Here is a 19,077-nt window from a genome sequence, read left to right as displayed (position 1 = left end):
CACCACTATTGTGATCTTATGTACAGCAGGGATGCGCACTGTCTGTGTGATGTCACCGCTATTGTGATCTTATCTACAGCAGGGATGCGCACTGTCTGTGTGATGTCACCGCTATTATGATCTTATGTACAGCAGGGATGTGCACTGTCTGTGTGATGTCACCGCTATTGTGATCTTATCTACAGCAGGGATGTGCACTGTCTGTGTGATGTCACCACTATTGTGATCTTATGTACAGCAGGGATGCGCACTGTCTCTGTGATGTCACCACTATTGTGATCTTATGTGCAGCAGGGATGCACACGGTCTGTGTGATGTCACCACTATTGTGATCTTATTTACAGCAGGGATGCGCACTGTGTGTGTGATGTCACTGCTGCCGTGATCTTATGTACAGCAGGGATGCGCACTGTCTGTGTGATGTCACCGCTATTGTGATCTTATCTACAGCAGGGATGTGCACTGTCTGTGTGATGTCACCGCTACAGTCTTAACATTGATTACTCAGTGTTAATAATATAGAGCAGTCTAAAGACATGTCCCAGAGTATCCTGTGAGTGACACCCACTTAATAAAGACCTTAATATTAGAAAGGTCAATATCGTTGCCCTTGTTATGGCCAATGCTAAAAAAACTAATTACTCAAGGGAGCAACCAGGATGAAAATGAACAAGAACTATCCACTTTTTAACTGGAGACAGTTCTTCTTAAGGTCCCTTATCCAGTGATGATGTTGGGGTTATATTGTTTTTTTTTTGGGCTAAATCCTCATCATAAAATGTTGGTTCACCATCTGTAGCTTAGTCTAGCGTAGATTTTTATATGGCCATTAAAACACAAAAATGAACTTTTGTTAACGCTAGAAGTCCCAGAGAGGGGTCATTTAACATTTCTACCATTGAAACCCTATGGAGCTCGAAATTCCTGGGACTCCTATTAAAGGAACCACATTGTAAAATGCGCTGCTGAATTGAGTGCATTACCTTCCCCCTGTGTCTCAGCCTGGCTTTTCACACCCATATTAAGTGGTGACATTAATGTAATCTATTAAGGACGCAAGCTGGATTTCTGTTTAGAAATGTGTGATAAAAGGAATTCCAGCGTCCCGGTACAGACACGCATGGAGCGCTGCGCACAACTGTATACTCTGTATGAAGAGCAGCTGCAGTAAAGTGCTTCTCATGAGAAAGAATGAGTGAAGGAGGCCCTGATGAGACTGTACACAGTCCTACTGATAGTGTACACAGTTCTGACTTGAGTCACTTTATAATGTTTGGGAGCCCCCTCACGTATTCCTTTTCTATTCGATACTAGGCTATGCTGGCTGATGGAGGTTGCTTTGTGCACTGGAAGAATGCCGCGCACCCTATAAAACGAAGGATGCTTACTGGAATCCATGTGGTTGTACTAAAGGAGTGCTGGCTAACCATCAAAACAATGGCTAGCCAGTGACTCCAATGGGAGTCTCTCCATGTACTGAAGGATTGCATGGCACCCAGCAAAAAACAGTGGATACTGAGTGACTTTGATCTGATTAACGGTTGATGGGAGGGGGGCCTCTGCAGCATGACGTACCATGTGACTAAGGCTGCTTTCACACTACGTTTTTTTTAACATGCGTTATGAATGTTTTTTTAACGCAAAAGCGGATCCAGTGCAAATGCGTTTTCATTTCAATGCATATGCAATGGACTCGCGTCAACATGCGTTCACATGCGTTTGCGTGCGTTATAGTGAGGATCCAGCGACTTGCAGTTTTTTAACTTTTTTCAAAAATGCTACTTGTAGCACTTTTGAGCTGTGTCTAACTTCTGCAAATTGCTGGATCCTGACTAAACTGCACGCAAACGTATGTGAACGCTGGCATGCTGATAGACAGGATCCTGCTTGCTCTACTGAGCATGCCCAGAAACCAGCCTGGCGTAATCGGTCTCTCTCTCCCCCTCCCTCTCTCCCCCCTCCCGAGAGCGGCGGACGCTCGTAACCAAGGTAAATATCGGGTAACCAAGCAAAGCACTTCGCTTAGTTACCCGATGTTTATTTTGGTTACGTGTGCAGGGAACAGACAGCCCGGTCCTAGCAGCTACGGACGCTCGTAGCCAAGGTAAATATTGGGTATCCAAGCAAAGCACTTCACTTAGTTACCCGATGTTTACCTTGGTTACCAGCGTCTGCAGCTGTCAGATGCCAGCTCCCAGTCTCACGTTCAGTTCCCCTCACTCCCGATCACATGACTTCAATGCCCGCCCATAAACTTCAAGTGACAGGATCCTGCAACATAACACTTGCGTTTTTCTTTGTAAAAACAGGATCCACTTTTACAGTAAAAAAACATTCATGACGCATGCTAAAAAAACGTAGTGTGAAAGCAGCCTTACTTTCTTGCAGGGACTCTAAAGGGTCTTGTCAATGTTTCCTGCTTGTGCTGGATATTGGTTGGGGGCAGATTGATGGCTGCACCCAGACATGGCAACAGGGGTGTTCTGATTAAATTAAGGATACTGAATCTCTTGCCTTAGCTCTTATACGTTTGTGACACGTCGCTATAAATAAATGTTTGCAGTTATTTTGTAATTGAAGCTCAGGGAATGTCATCAGAAAATGACCTGTTGAGAAAATTGTATTTTTATGTAGTGTTACAAAATAGTGTAATGTAAAAATTAAAATCTACCTCGTTTACGTTGGCTGCTAGGCCTAATTTTAGACTCTTAAGGGTACTTTACACACTGCGACATTGCTAGCGATCTCGTTAACGATGTGAAATTCTAGATCGCAAGTGCGATCTTTGGAGATCGCACATAGGTCATTTTACGCATGTGCGATCTCGAAAGATCGCACTTGCGATCTGGAATTTCACATCGTTAACGAGATTGCTAGCGATGTCGCAGTGTGTAAAGTACCCTTTACGTTTAGTTTGGCTTGGCCACATGGACATTAGTGGCATCAGACACAGACTGAATTGTATAGAAATATTGAAATGGGTTATTCAAGACTTTTTTTTTTTTGGCTTTTGGGCTAAGAACTTAGCAGCGGGACATTGATGACTACTTTCCTATTTAGGCTATGTGCCCATGGGACAATGTACCCCCGGATTTTGCCACGGAGAACCTGCGGATTTATCTGGATTTTCTAGATACATTTGCAGGTTCTAGCAAGTACAGACACTCCCCATGTTACCCTATGGGATTTGGGGGTGCTGTATCAATGCTGCGGTATGTGTGGCTGTGGATTTCCCGCAGCCGCACGTAACTGCATGTCAATTATTCATGTGGAAATATCTGCGGAATTCCCGCTCCTCCACTATGGAGATACAGGGCAGGTATTTCCGCACTTGTCCTGCAGGTTTACTGCAACAAAAATGCTCAAACTGCAGCAATGGATAGCTGCGGATTCCGGGCAGCAGCTGCGGTAAAGCTGCAGCAGAGTCCCACGGGTACATTGTCCTGTGGGCATATACAGTTAGGTCCAGAAAAATTTGGACAGTGACACAATTTTCGCGAGTTGGCCTCTGCATGCCACCACATTGGATTTGAAATGAAACCTCTACAACAGAATTCAAGTGCAGATTGTAACGTTTAATTTGAAGGTTTGAACAAAAATATCTGATAGAAATTGTAGGAATTGTACACATTTCTTTACAAAGACTCCACATTTTAGGAGGTCAAAAGTAATTGGACAAATAAACCAAACCCAAACAAAATATTTTTATTTTCAATATTTTGTTGCGAATCCTTTGGAGGCAATCACTGCCTTAAGTCTGGAACCCATGGACATCACCAAACACTGGCTTTCCTCCTTCTTAATGCTTTGCCAGGCCTTTACAGCCGCAGCCTTCAGGTCTTGCTTGTTTGTGGGTCTTTCCGTCTTAAGTCTGGATTTGAGCAAGTGAAATGCATGCTCAATTGGGTTAAGATCTGGTGATTGACTTGGCCATTGCAGAATGTTCCACTTTTTTGCACTCATGAACTCCTGGGTAGCTTTGGCTGTATGCTTGGGGTCATTGTCCATCTGTACTATGAAGCGCCGTCCGATCAACTTTGCGGCATTTGGCTGAATCTGGGCTGAAAGTATATCCCGGTACACTTCAGAATTCATCCGGCTACTCTTGTCTGCTGTTATGTCATCAATAAACACAAGTGACCCAGTGCGATTGAAAGCCATGCATGCCCATGCCATCACGTTGCCTCCACCATGTTTTACAGAGGATGTGGTGTGCCTTGGATCATGTGCCGTTCCCTTTCTTCTCCAAACTTTTTTCTTCCCATCATTCTGGTACAGGTTGATCTTTGTCTCATCTGTCCATAGAATACTTTTCCAGAACTGAGCTGGCTTCATGAGGTGTTTTTCAGCAAATGTAACTCTGGCCTGTCTATTTTTGGTATTGATGAATGGTTTGCATCTAGATGTGAACCCTTTGTATTTACTTTCATGGAGTCTTCTCTTTACTGTTGACTTAGAGACAGATACACCTACTTCACTGAGAGTGTTCTGCACTTCAGTTGATGTTGTGAACGGGTTCTTCTTCACCAAAGAAAGTATGCGGCGATCATCCACCACTGTTGTCATCCGTGGACGCCCAGGCCTTTTTGAGTTCCGAAGCTCACCAGTCAATTCCTTTTTTCTCAGAATGTACCCGACTGTTGATTTTGCTACTCCAAGCATGTCTGCTATCTCTCTGATGGATTTTTTCTTTTTTTTCAGCCTCAGGATGTTCTGCTTCACCTCAATTGAGAGTTCCTTAGACCGCATGTTGTCTGGTCACAGCAACAGCTTCCAAATGCAAAACCACACACCTGTAATCAACTCCAGACCTTTTAACTACTTCATTGATTACAGGTTAACGAGGGAGACGCCTTCAGAGTTAATTGCAGCCCTTAGAGTCCCTTGTCCGATTACTTTTGGTCCCTTGAAAAAGAGGAGGCTATGCATTACAGAGCTATGATTCCTAAACCCTTTCTCCGATTTGGATGTGAAAACTCTCATATTGCAGCTGGGAGTGTGCACTTTCAGCCCATATTATATATATATATATAATTGTATTTCTGAACTTGTTTTTGTAAACAGCTAAAATAACAAAACTTGTGTCACTGTCCAAATATTTCTGAACCTAACTGTAGACTTAAAGCCGCTTTACACGCTGCGATATCGTTACCGATATCACTAGCGGGCGTACCCGGCCCCATCGGTTGTGCGACACGGGCAAATCGTTGCTCGTGGCGCACAACATCGCTCAGAACCGTCACACTACTTACCTGCCTAGTGACGTCGCTGTGACTGGCGAACCGCCTCCTTTCTAAGGGGGCGGTTCGTTCGGCGTCACAGCGACGTCACTAAGCGGCCGCCCAATAGGGGCGGAGATGAGCGTGCGGAACATCCCTCCCACCGCCTTCCTTCCACATTGCCGGCGGCCGCAGGTAAGGTGAGGTTCCTCGTTCCTGCGGTGTCACACATAGCGATGTGTGCTGCCGCAGGAACGACGAAGAACCTAGTTACTGCAGCAGCAACGATAATCGAGATTAGGGGGGATGTCACCGATGAGCGATTTTGAACGTTTTTGCAACGATTCAAAATCGCCAATAGGTGTCACACGCAACGACATCGCTAAAGCGGCCGGATGTGCGTCACAAATTCCGTGACCCCAACGACATCGCTTTAGCAATGTTGTAGCGTGTAAAGCCACCTTTAGGCTATGTGCGCACGTTGCGTTCTGTCCCTGCAGAAAATTTCTTTTCTTTTTTTTTTTTTTTTTTTTTTAAGAGCACACGTGCGCTTCAAATCGCTGCAGAAACAGTCCGTAATGAAAAAAAAAAAGCCGATTCCATGCGCTCTGCCTGCAGCCCCTCCCATAGACAGAGCGGGGGATGCAGGCAAAGCGCACGGAAGAAGTGACATGTCACTTAGAACACGCGCTTCGGGCAGCAGCCGAAGCGCTGCGCTCTAATCCGCCACGTGCGCACGGCTCCTGCACAATCTCCATAGATTATGCTGGGGACGCAGGATGCATGCAGTTACGCTGCGGTGCAGAATGCAGCGTAACTGCATGCAAATACGCAACGTGCGCACATAGCCTTAGTGCGATGTCGGTGGGGTCAAATCGAAAGTGACGCACATCCGGCGTCACAGGCGATATCGTTTTGTGTAAATCCTAAATGATACGATTAACGAGCGCAAAAGCGTCGTTATCGTGTCATCGGTGCAGGCTCCAACTTTGTCATAATTACGCTGCCGCGACAGGTACGATGTTGTTCCTGCGGCAGCACACATTGTGTGTAAAGCCGCAGGAGCGTGGAACATCACCTTACCTGCCGCCGGCGGCTATACGGAAGGAAGGTGGGTGGGATGTTTACATCCTGCTCATCTCCACCCCTCCGCCGCTATTGGCTGCCTGCTGTGTGACGTCGCTATGACGCCGCACGACCCGCCCCCTTAGGAAGAAGGCGGGTCGCCGGCCAGAGCGACGGTCGCAGGGCAGGTGAGTGCATGTGAAGCTGGCGTAGCGATAATTTTCGCTACGCCAGCTATCACAAGATATCGTACCTGCGACGGGGGCGGGGACTATCGCATGCGACATCGCAGCATCGGCTTGCGATGTCGCAACGTGCAAAGCCCGCCTTAGGCTTTAAGCAGTCACAGACTGCTCCTGATGGTGCATTTTGACTGCTCCTGACGGTGCATTTCGTTCTTTTGGTGATGTCCCTTCAGCAGAGCAGTGCCTTCTCTTCCGTTCTGCTCTGTGGACGGAGTGTCACTGATAACAGCCTAGCTGCAGGTAGTCGGCTCTCATCAGTGTAATACCCCATTGACAGAGCAGATATGGAGTGAAAGAGCTGATCTGTTGACGTGAAGCCGGAGAATCGCGCTGCCTCAATTGGAATAGATCATTGCAGCGCAAAACAGGTTTGTTTGTTTTTTTTTTTTTTTTAGCAACTACCTGCGGGTAAGTTCTTTGCCCAATAAACAACCCCCCCCCCCCCCTACCTGAATGTTCCAGATAAGCCCCTTTTAATGAACATACAAAGATCATTGTGAAGGGAGGGGGGAGATTTGACATCATCCTGAGTGAAGGATCCTGTTATAAACACTTCTATACACAGTAGATTAATTTTTTTTCATGGTGATCTGGTAATACTGAAAATATTACCAAACGAAAAACCTACAATAACATAAGTGATGGTTAATTTTCTGATGACACCTTCCCTTAATGGCAGCCGGTGACCTGTACTTTCACCCTGCCGTTAGCTGTTCCTTTCTCCTTGGCGGTGAGTAAACAGGGCTGATGCACTGCAGTTGTTTTTAGGCTGTTGCAATAATTCCTTGATGATCATTGCCCCAGGGACGTTTTATGTTCTGTGAGATTACAGTCAAACAGGAAATGGAGAAAGTGTCTGAGGCGAGGGAGAGTAGCACATGAGGATGGCCGGCCTCCATCTTTACAGCGCTGCTGGAAGAAGACACTGGGGGATTAGTGTTTGTAGAGTCAGTGTTCAGAGTTGTGCAATCAGTTACAGGGAAGGGCCTGCAGGATGCGTTTGGTCTGGACACGTCCTGGATGTTTCTGCTGGCTGTGCGACGCAGCCGGCCAGGGTCTCCACGGGTAACCTTTGCTTAGTTCCTCCTCGTGTTTACACATTATAATTGCTGACCTTTATACCCTGACTGCTTTCATTACAAGTTGTATGATTTCACCAGACTGGTTCTGATCTGTATCAAATCCTACATACAGAACCAATGCAGGTATTGCTCCCAACAGTATTATTCATCTTTTATTGCGTTTACAGTTGAATGCAATCTGTTTCCTATGTAGTAGATCCTTCAGGTTTGGGATCTGTTCATTGCAGGGCCGCAGAAACATCTGCCGATATGATCACGACATTGGCACACTATTGAGGTAGTGCGCTGTCCATTAAAGGACCACCCCAGCATTTTCTTTTGTCTTTCTCAGCACTTTACATCAGTGGATCATCAGTTTATTGCAAGACTAATGCAGGCGTCACACGAGACGATATATCTAACGAGATGTCGGCGGGGTCACGTCGTAAGTGACGCACATCTGGCATCGTTAGTTATATCAGAGCGTGTGACAGCTATGAACGAGCCGAAATACTCACTTTCTCGTTCATCGCTGACACATCGCTCATTTTCAAAAAATCGAACGTCAGGTTGTTCATTGTTCCCGAGACAGCACACATCGCTCCGTGTGACACCCCGGGAACAATGAACACAGCTTACCTGCGTCCCGCCGGCAATGCGGAAGGAACGAGGTGGGCGGGATGTTTACATCCCGCTCATCTCCGCCCCTCCGCTTCTATTGGCCGGCCGCTGTGTGACGTCGCTGTGATGCCGAAAACCCCTCCCCCTTCAGGAAGTGGATGTTCGCCACCCACAGCGACGTCGCACAGCAGGTAAGTACGTGTGACGGGGGGTTTTAACGACTTTGTGCGCCACGGGCAACTAATTGCCCGTGACGCACAAACTACGGGGGCGTGTGCGATCACGCGATAGATCGTCTCGTGAGACGCCTGCGTAAGCCTGCTCCTTGAGAGATAGCCTTTGTCTATAGAGAGGCTGTCAAGGCCCTGTATGGGATAACCCCCACACACATATTCACACACTCGTCTCTGTTCTATATCATTAGGACATTTAAAGGGAATCTGTCACCAAGTTTTTGCCACCTAATCTGAGAGCAGCATAATGTAGGGCAAGAGATCCTGATTCCAGCAATGCCACTTACTGAACTGTGTGCTGTCATTTTGATAAAATCACTGTTTAATCAGCAGTAGATTATCATTAGAGGACTACTTACCCTGCTGCCAGGTTGTTCAGTATATTCATGTGCTCTGTATAACTGCTAGATCTGCAGAAGATAACATTGATTTTTATCAAAATCACAGCAAACAACTCAGTAAGTGAATAATCACTGGAATCAGGGTCTCTGTCTCTATGCTGCTGCTCAGATGAGTAGCAAAAACCTGATGATGGATTCCCTTTAAAAATTGATAGTCTTATGGAAAAAAGGACGAAATTGCTCCTAGTCATATTTGTTTCTCTATAGGGTAACAACAAAAGGGCTAGGGTACAGCTAAAGGTGCCTTTACATTAACCAAATTGTGACATTAAAAGGCCGCCGACCAGTAAATATTTACCATTCAGCAGTCATTTAATAGCCTGTTTAGACTGCGCTTAACGATGAGCTGTAAGTGATAATTGTTCTGTGCACATAGTTCTCAGCAGCTCAATCCCTGTTTACACAGGACAATATACGAAGATGATTTTATGACCAACCAAATCCTGCTGATACTTTATTAAAGAGGTTGTCCACCACGCTCTACGTTTACTGGTTTTAACATAAATGGTTAAGTACTAGTGATGGGTGGACCTGGAGTGTAAAAGTCCGGATCCGGGCGGTTTGAAACGTGCCTGGTGTTCTTGGGGAACTCCGGGTAAGGCCGGTTTGACGGATGCGGCGCACGCCAGTACAGTATGATACAGTACAGTGGCAGCACCGCAACGTCCGGGTCACATGACAGCATGTGACCGGCGCTTGTTGCATTGCCAGTGTACTGTATACACTGTACTGGCGTGTGCCGCATCCGTTGAAAAGCCGGATATGTGAAACTAGCCTAACAATCCAAGTGCGGCAACTCAGGAAATTTTCTAAAAAATAACAAAGAGCGTTAAAGCTGCTTCGGGGACTCGAAGTATAGCTGCTTCCGGGGTCACTCATTCTACCTCCGGGCCTGCTCATTGGCTTCATACATATTCACTACTTCCCCCGCCCACTGGCTGTCCCTTCGTGTGTGATTGGTTGTAGCCAGATGCATCAGTGTCAGTGTCTGACTGCTTGCAATCACAGACCCTGTCTGCAGCTCTATCATTGTGAAAATAAAAAAATAGCATTGGTCGCCCCATATTCTGATGCCCAGCACAGATAAAGCATACGGCTACAGCCCCCAGCCGTGTGCTTATCTTGGCTGTGTATCAAAAGTAAAAGAACCGCATGCAGTTTTCTTTAATTAAATTTTAAAAAACAGAATGGAGATCTGTCCAACTATGAAACGTGTGTGTGTGTGTGTGTGTGTGTGTGTGTGTGTGTGTGTGTGTGTGTGTGTGTGTGTGTGTGTGTGTGTGTGTGTGTGTGTATGTATATATGTATGTGTGTGTGTGTGTGTATATATATATATATTATATTATATTATATGTGTATGTACATATATTACATTTTTTATTATTGATATATATTTTCCTTGAACTACTTCCAGAGGCATATTACTCCACAGGCATAACTACTAACTATAGGCAAATTGTCCCACCTTCTTCTAGGAATGAGCCCGATAAATGGTCCTTTACATATAAGGTCCATAGTAATGGTAACAGTGGGGGGTTTGCTAACAACTAATTCCACCAATGTCATTGTCATGTTATCCTGTATAGCCATATCTTGTAGGCTGGAGTACAAGGTCAATGAGGGACACAAGCAGAGTACAGGATACAAAGGAGAACATAGTAAACCTTGCAGATACAATCAGAAAAGGAAATGTTTTGGATAAGAAGCAGAGCACGGCTATAGTTGGATTTTTTCAGGCAGCCTGCGATGTGACTGTGCCTGGTGGATGAGCCAGATGTGGTGTCTTCTATAGTCTGAGCTTTAGCTCTATGTTTTGACCTTCTTAATCTCCTGTTATGTCTGTGGATATTGTCAGTAAGATGAGCTACTGCTGATGTCTGAGAAGAGACCCCAGTGAATAAGCAGTGTGCGACTGGCCTTGGTGGTACACGTTCTGTCAATCGCGAGCTCTGCAGCCGACCATTACTGCTGTTGTGCGATGGCATGTAACGCACTGAGATGTGAGAAGTGACTCTGCACTCGGGTACTGTGCTGCTGCTCCCAGTACAGAATGTCTGGCATTAGCCTGGTTATTAAGCACCAGATGTTTTGGCGTTCCTGATTAGTATAAAATCTAAAACTGAGATTTTCTTATTGATCGTGGACTTTGGGGTTTTTAGAGCTGAAAGTAACGTTTAGCCATTTTGCTTCTGATGAAAATTGACTATCGCTCAGCCAATACTACCCTGGTCCCACCGATGGCATATAACTGGCTACGTCTGTACATAGTGGCTGATTCGACACTGGTACTGGCAATTTGCGCTATGTGTTTTATATGTTGGCAGTGCAATAGTGGCCTAATGTGTTGCATGTATTAACTATGCCTATACCTTCTTGTATTGCAGATGTGTACACCAAGTAACACGCCAGCCACTCCGCCCAACTTCCCGGATGCTTTAGCCATGTTTTCTAAACTTCGAACCTCAGAGAGCTTGCAGAATAGCAGCAGTCCAGCAGCCTCCAACGCCTGCTCTCCTCCGGGCAGCTTTAACCCGTACTGGGCATCATCACCTCCCAGCCAACATCCTGTGTGGCTGCCTCCAGCCTCTCCAACCACACACCTCCATCACCACCACCATCATCCACCACCAGCCTGGCCCCCCACCTCCCAGCCTGCAGGGGGCCCCCAGAAAGCCATGACTGCCATGGATGGGCAGAGATAAGACTGGGCCTGAGTGCGCTGAAGAGGGGAGGAGGTGGGCTGCTCCTTTCTCTCCCCTTTCTTCAGATTAAAATTTACAAACTGACTTTTTTTTTTTTTCTCAGTCTTTGTTTTATTTCATAAAAGGTTCTGAAAAGAATTTTTTTTTTTTTTTTTTTGGAAGACAAGAGAAAAAGGACGTAGGGGTAAGACACGTCGCCCCCTTCTCCCCATTCCTTTTTAATATATAATTATAATATATAAAGATTGAATTTATGTGAAATGGTGGAGGAGGGGGACGGAGAATGTTTTTTTTGTTTTTTTTCTTTCATAAAGGCACACTGAACGTGTACCTGGATCAGAATCGAGGAAGTGCACCTTTTTAATAGTTGCATCAAACGGAAAGAAGCTTTAAGTGATTGTCCCTCCTGCCCATCGCTCTTCCCCGTCTGTGATAGAACCGGGAGCGTGAACCTACGTGAGACGTTGTTTAGAAGTATATTGTGCCCATCTACCCATAGCATGATGTTCAGCAAACGACTGGCAGGATCATGGCATCTGCATTGCTGAGTGAAAGGCAGTATTAAGAAGCCTAGGTAGAAGGCAAGAGCTTTAGTGTAATGAATGGAGATTGGCTTTTTCAGATGGACCAGCTTGGTGATCCAGCATCTATGGAGCTGGAGATTTTAATACCCACTTCATGAATAATTTTCATTTTGTCACTTTATTGCAGCACTTCACCATGGCACAATGACTTGGTCTTCAGACTTAAAATTGAAAATAATGCAGAAGACATAGTAACATTGGTGTCCTGTGATAATAAATTATGGACCATTGCTCAATCATAACCTTGGTTGCCATCTTGGAATAAAAGCATTTCCATTCCGGAGACCATGCCTGGATATTCTGTACGGAAGAATACCGTAACCTCGAGCTGTCACCTTTTTTATACGCTGCTTAAAGGGGTCTATCCAATGATTTCTTAAGACTTTTTTTTTTTTTTTTTTTTCTTTTCTACTATTTTGTCCATGTGGAAGCATTAGAGCTACTATGTACTTCCCCAAAGCAATAAAGGCGCACCAGAGAATCGCTCCGATCACCATCTTACCTGATCCAAAGTCTAAATGTCACAATATTGTCATCAATGTAATATAATGCCCAGGTCAACTAACTTTCCTTTATCCCCATGGCAAAGCATTCACTCGATAGTTGTGTGCGCTCAATATCTTTATTTTTTACTTTTTTATTTATTAATGTAATCTTATGTTTTCCTGGTATCCAATCTAAAACATGGGATCGGCAATGTGAAGCTGCTGTGCACGATTGGGTTTATCACTGGCAAAAAGCGTTCCTGAAATAGCACAGCTGTTTAGGAACGCCATAGGGGTATCTGAATTTATAGAGGGTCTTATAGGCTCAAGCACACAGCAGAGCCATGTGCCCAGTCATATACAGAGATGTTCTCCCCTAGAAGCAGTATGTCTGTTGGAGAATACCTCCAAACATAGCAATTCTTACGGCGCATGCCATTATTAAATAGGAGGCACATGGTCTAGCATACAGCAGACTTCCATGTCAGCCCTACTATGGTTCTGTACCATACTAAATGCAGCCGTGTGCATGAGTCTGTTAGAGGTTGTCCACAATCTTAACATTGATGACCTACCTAAGGTTAGACTTTCAATGTCTGATCAGCCGGGAGCGCGGTCTGACACCCTTAGCTGTTCTGTGTCGGCAGCAGGTTGACTGAAATGCTCCTTCCGGAGATGCCCTTTCAACTGATAGCGGCCGGGTACTGCACATCTGCCATCTATACAAATCAATAGGAGGCTGATGTACAGTACCTGGCTGCTGTAAAAAAACTGGGCAGCTCCGGCACTGAGCGTTACTGGGGCCTACTGCCACTGGCGGCACAAAGATCAGCTGGAGCACAGGTTGTTGGACCCCGCTGATCAGACATTGATGACCTACCTAAGGATAGGCCATCAATGTTAAAGTAGTAGACAACCTCTTTTTAAAGGGAACCATATGGCCAACCGCACGACCGTTGGGTAAGTATTATAAAGTGTTTATGTTCTACACAGCGGTCTGGGCTCTTATATACAGCATGTTAGACTACTGTATACAAGAGCCCAGTGGTGGTGGCCACAGCTTATAGGCCAAAAAAGTGGTGACCGGTTCCCTTTTTAATGCTTTTTTTAAAGCATGGGTATTGATTATGCTTAAAGCCTACTCCTAACCTACACAAGCATATATGTAAAACGTGCTGCAATATTAAATATTGGGCCCTTTCTTCTAGAAATGTTGGCTATTTGGGGTCTTAATCAGTCTATCTTGCACTCTTCTGTTTGTGAATGGGCCAGTTTGGGTGGTCTGGCTTTGGTGCAATTTGGCCGCAAAATGGTCCCAGCACATTTCCAGATTGCACCATGGCCTTTTTGGTCTGCATATTTCTATACTGTTGCCCTTAACGAGAGAAAAAAAGAAAGAGAAAAGTTGTTGGATTAAAAAAACGTGTAGAGCGATTCTCCAAATGCATAGATTCATCCAAATGTGATGATGATAAACCCCGCATGGTCTTCTGCACCATAGGCTGAACACATGAACCCAGCCATAGAGGAATATGGGTGTTTTAACTACATTATTTTGTGCTAACAGATCAGGCCTAATGTAATTAAAGGGGTTTTCTAAGTATTAAACTGCTCTGTATCCCTGATTTGCCCCCACACATCAGCGGCCTTGATGGGACCTGCGCAGCTGTGGTGGGGTCAGGCCTGTACATGGGGATGCGGCACTAACCCGGTGTTGTGGCTACTCCATAACCATAAAGCAATGGTATATCAGCAATATGCCAGCGCTTTATAAGATGGGAATAGCTCTTTAAGTGACTGGTGCTGATGGTACATTTTTCCAGTGCGGTGTAAAAATCTCCCTTCTGGATGGTTTCCGTACAGACAAGCTCGTTCCTTCTCTGGGGAACTGTGATACACACCACAATGGAACATTTCGTGTCCTCCATGCATATGATGATTTGGTCATTCAACTAGAGAAAAACTAGCTCATGAATCAGACGACAAGCTGGAACCTGAGCAAGAGTTTCCTGTAAATCAGATAGTTCTTCTGTGCACTGAGTCCAACATGACTAAAACCTGAAATAATTGAGTTGCGGAACAAACGGCCCATTAGATCATCACATGATTTCAGGGTGAGCGGCCGTTCACCAGGATTAACTCTGGAGAGGCCTTTATCACAAAACCTTTTACTATAAAATGCACTGAAATGTTCTACAGTTCTGCTAAATAGCCAAGAATACAACGATTTACCTTATTTTGTAGAATGAAAGGCCATTTCTCCAAAGCCTGGCAGAAGCTGCTCACAACGCAAGAAATTTTACCCTTACCAGTGGGGGGCGCTGTTCTGCAATATTGATCATCTCACGCCTACATATATTGGCTAGGGATACATGGCAGCTTTACTTTTCCCGTTCCTAATAGAATACAGACACATGAAAATGTCTGTACCATCCCATTATTACACTTTTTAGTGAGTGGCTAAATCTGGCAAGTGGTGTACCCGTCAATCTGGAGATTGTATAGTTCTGGGCAAAGGTGAGAGCGGACTACATGGAAGAAGGAAATCTCTTCAGCTGCTCTCACACATCAGTTTTTTGCCATCAGGCACAATCCGGCAAAAACCTGAAAAAATGGATCCGGCGTCAGTTGCCGCTGGATCCGTTTTTTTTTCCCCATAGACTTCTATTAGCGCTGGATTGTGCCGAATGGCCTTGCGTTCCATTCGGCAAAATTTGCTTGTCCGGCGGCCGGATGGAACGCTGAGGGAAACGTTTTGTCTCCTGCAAAAAACCGTATTGCGCTGAATAATGGAAGCCTATGGACGCTGGATCTAGTGTAATGTGGCAAAAGTGATACGGCCGCCGCATGCTCAGTATCACAACGGATCCGTCAAAAAACTGAAGGAACTGATGGCAAAAACTGATGCAACTGATCCGTTTTTTCGCTGGATCGTGCCTGATGCCAAAAAACGTGTGAAAGCAGCCTTCCCAGCACAATTGATTTTGAATGTGAGGGCAGTCAGCTTTTTTTTTTTTTGGGTTATGTGTAGTGATTAGTGAGCACTATCATGCCCGGGCGCTCGTAACGAGCAGTTGGATGGGCTCAACTCGAGTACAAAGTATACTAGAAGTCAATGGGGATCTTGAGTATTTTTCCTCGAAGATTTCCCTGAAAAACGCTTGAGTTCGCCATTACTTGGGTACTCATATTGCACCCATCCATGTGCCTGACCTGCCCGATATGAGTACCAAGCACCAGAGCATAGTAATGCTCACTCATCACTAGTTGTAGGAGATCAGAATAAAATAAACAGCATCCCTCTATAGGTGAATTCTGGCATCACACCTTAGCCCCATTCTAGTTAATCAGGCTTATCTGCCTACCAATCACGGCCAAAATCTATAGAAAAAAAGTTTCACCTCCACAGCATGAGGGTACCAAGAGATTGCTCTTCCCCATTAACTAATGTATACACCGATGGTAAAGCTGATCGGTCACCTGATTTCACAATACAGATTGCATACCCTATTAAAGGAATTTTCCATCTTCAGACACCTGTCTCCAGGTGCAGTTTGTACAGTTTTTTGGTTTTTTTTTTTTTTTTTTTATTGTCCCTCTTTGAATCCAGCTTAAAGTCTCCACCGCTGCTTCATTGCTCATGACGTCCCGTTGATGGCACTGTAGCCAAACGGTAACTTGGAGGCTGACTGGCTGCAGCGTTGTCCATGTCAGTGCTACAGATAACAGGCACCTAGCGGAGCGGTGGAGACTGGATCCAGCAGTGGTGAGTAAAGCACATTTTATCTTAAAGTGATACTGGGTACACTGACTTTCTAAAACTGGAGACCCCTTTAAATAGATCTCTTGCACCTGATGAGACTGGTGGACTTACTCTAAACTGCATAATCCTAATTTGTTTTTTTGTTTGATCTCTCTATCACGCGAGAGAAGTTTGACACAGGATTGCACAGCCATTTAGACATGGATCGTGACAATACATCAGGTTCATCAGGTCCAGGTTCTAGTTACTAATGTATGGTATTTGTATTGTGAAATCGGAGGACCGTTCCCTTTCCATAGAACGTAATCTAATTTTTGAATTTGTCAAGTAGCGATCACTCATGTACACGCACTTGTCGTTGCAGTATCGCAGTACCATCTTAACTGTTGGGTGATGACAGCATTTGCATATGGGGCACAGATATATATTTTCGGGGCTCAATGCTGTATCTGTTGAAGATTTTCTATGACCCCTTTCTGATGCAAAATGAAATACCTATGCATACCTGCACACATTCAGTGATTGCGAGTGTGTATGGCCTGCAGTGGTATACCGTATACGCTATGTATAATGCCGTCATATCCCTGCACATCACTTTACAGGCTGCTTGCTTTTGTTTTTTTTTTCTATGCTGCTCAGCCATTTTTCGGTTACCTTGTGCACAACTGCTTGGTGACGACCATTGATGACAGCTGTTGATGTGCCCATAGGGTTGTCACCCGATTTTTACAAGGCATATAGGTTCTCTAAATCTAACATTTCTGGCTTTTGCAAATCTGGGAGACACCTTGGGGACTTCAGGATTTTTTTTCCCTAGAAGTTCTGTACTATTTTCTTGTGCAATTTTTGCATTCTCATTGAAACCAACACTTGACATCTGAGTGCTATGAGCACTTATTGTGATTATGTACGAGAATATCTGTAAAAACCGTGAGAAAAAGGCAGTGATGAGTTATAAGCCATGGAAGTTCACTCATAAAAATGACTCCCAAGCCTAAAGGCCCAGTCCCACACAACGACTTCCCAGCGATCCCGACAACGATACGACCTGATAGGGATCGCTGGGAGGTCGCTGGTGAGATGTCAGACCTTACCAATGACACCGTAACGATCAGCGACCTGTATAACTATCTCGGCGGGCGTTGGGACCGTGTTACGAGGTCGTTGGTAGGTGTCAAACACAGCGATGTGTCCTGCCCAGCAGGACATCGCCTTTGAAGAAAATGGTCTGGACCATTCTGCAACGACTAGATATCTCACAGCAGGGGCCTGATCGCTGGTAGGTGTCACACATAACGAGATCGCTGGCGAGATCCTTGCTATGTCAAAAACTGTGACTCTGCAACGATCTCATTAGCGATCTCGTTGTGTGTGGCGGGGCCTTTAAAGGTGGCAATTGAGAGGTAAGGGGGGCAAGGAAGGGTGAGAAGACCGGTCTCGTCCCTTGTTTCCAAGGAAGGTGGGCCACGCTCAGGTGTCTGGTAGTGGGTCCCCAGTTAGGAGACATGCATGCTCAGCGGAACAGAGCATGTATGGGGTGGACAGGAGTAAAAGCTGTGACCATAGAAGGTGAATGTTACTCAATAGAGGTTAAAAAGGAGATCGAAGTATGTCAGTAATGGAGTATGTGAGACCGCTTCAACAACAGTAGCCGTGATGGCAATAAAGAGTGTCTGCTGTTATGTTCTCATGGCTGTGACCATGTTCATAGGGTTTTTTTTGGGTTTGTTTTTTTTTCCAATTGGTTCAGCATAGTTTGTGACCTGGGAAAGCCATTCTAATGCTGTGTTGGTGGCAGCTCACGTGACGGCTAATAAATGAGGACAAGTCGAGCCTCAGCAGTAGCATTTTGAGGTTCTAGTTAATAATTATAATACAGTACACTGGTATTAGATGAGGTTGTAACCTGAAAAGTGAATTAAAGACTCTTATCAACATGGGCCTGAGGGTCCCTGTGGTTAAAATGAACATGTATGCACAGTCAATAAATGGCATAATGGAAGGGGGCAAGTAACTTGTGCTTTCCCCCCACACGGGTGGTTATTGGGTCAAATCATGTTTATAACCCAAGATCTGATGAGTATTCTTTTTAATTTAAATAAAAAAATAAAAAAAACTTTTTTAACCCTAATTATGGAGTCTGTGTGTTTTTATAATTGATGGAAAATACAATTGGCAAATAGATACCATTTCTGGAAACGTGACCTATTGAGTGAGAATTGTATGGGTTTGTGTTAATGGGAATCTGGCTGCAGGTTTTTGCCTTTATCATGCTCTCAGATGAGGTGGTAGAGATTTTGAATCCAACGATGTATCACTTAGTTTACTAGGTCTATCGGTTTTGGCAGCGGGTTTTAGACTTTGCAATGCAGCTAAGCCCATTCAGACCAGGCTCTCTGTACAATATCTATAGACCATGAGCTGTTTGTCACAGAAGGGTCACAGAAGACCTAGTCCAGCAGTGATAATCTTCTCAAACTAAAATAAACATTGCAGGTAAATAGTGTGATAAGGGACACCATTGATTAGCTGACCTTGTCTAGCAATGATGATCTTTTCAAACTAAAGGTCCAGTCACACTAAACAACTTACCAGCGATCCCAACAACGATAGGGATCGCTGGTAAGTTGCTAGGAGGTTGCTGGTGAGATGTCACACTGCGACGCTCCAGCGATCCCACCAGCAACCTGACCTGGCA

General features: G+C 45.0%; 1 protein-coding gene across 1 annotated transcript in view; it reads left to right on the top strand.

Annotated features, from left to right (window-relative positions):
• Positions 1–18,510, top strand: part of UBALD2 (UBA like domain containing 2) — a 35,654-nt gene extending 17,144 nt beyond the window's left edge. The window contains exon 3 of the mRNA XM_075349582.1: positions 11,230–18,510. Within this exon, the coding sequence (XP_075205697.1) occupies positions 11,230–11,547 (318 nt within the window). The 3' untranslated portion in view covers positions 11,548–18,510. The remainder of the gene's footprint in view (positions 1–11,229) is intronic.
• The last annotated feature ends 567 nt before the right edge of the window (positions 18,511–19,077 follow it).

Source organism: Anomaloglossus baeobatrachus, chromosome 5, assembly GCF_048569485.1.
Source record: "Anomaloglossus baeobatrachus isolate aAnoBae1 chromosome 5, aAnoBae1.hap1, whole genome shotgun sequence".
NCBI classification, from domain to species: domain Eukaryota; kingdom Metazoa; phylum Chordata; class Amphibia; order Anura; family Aromobatidae; genus Anomaloglossus; species Anomaloglossus baeobatrachus.
This window is presented reverse-complemented; position numbering and strand designations above follow the sequence as displayed.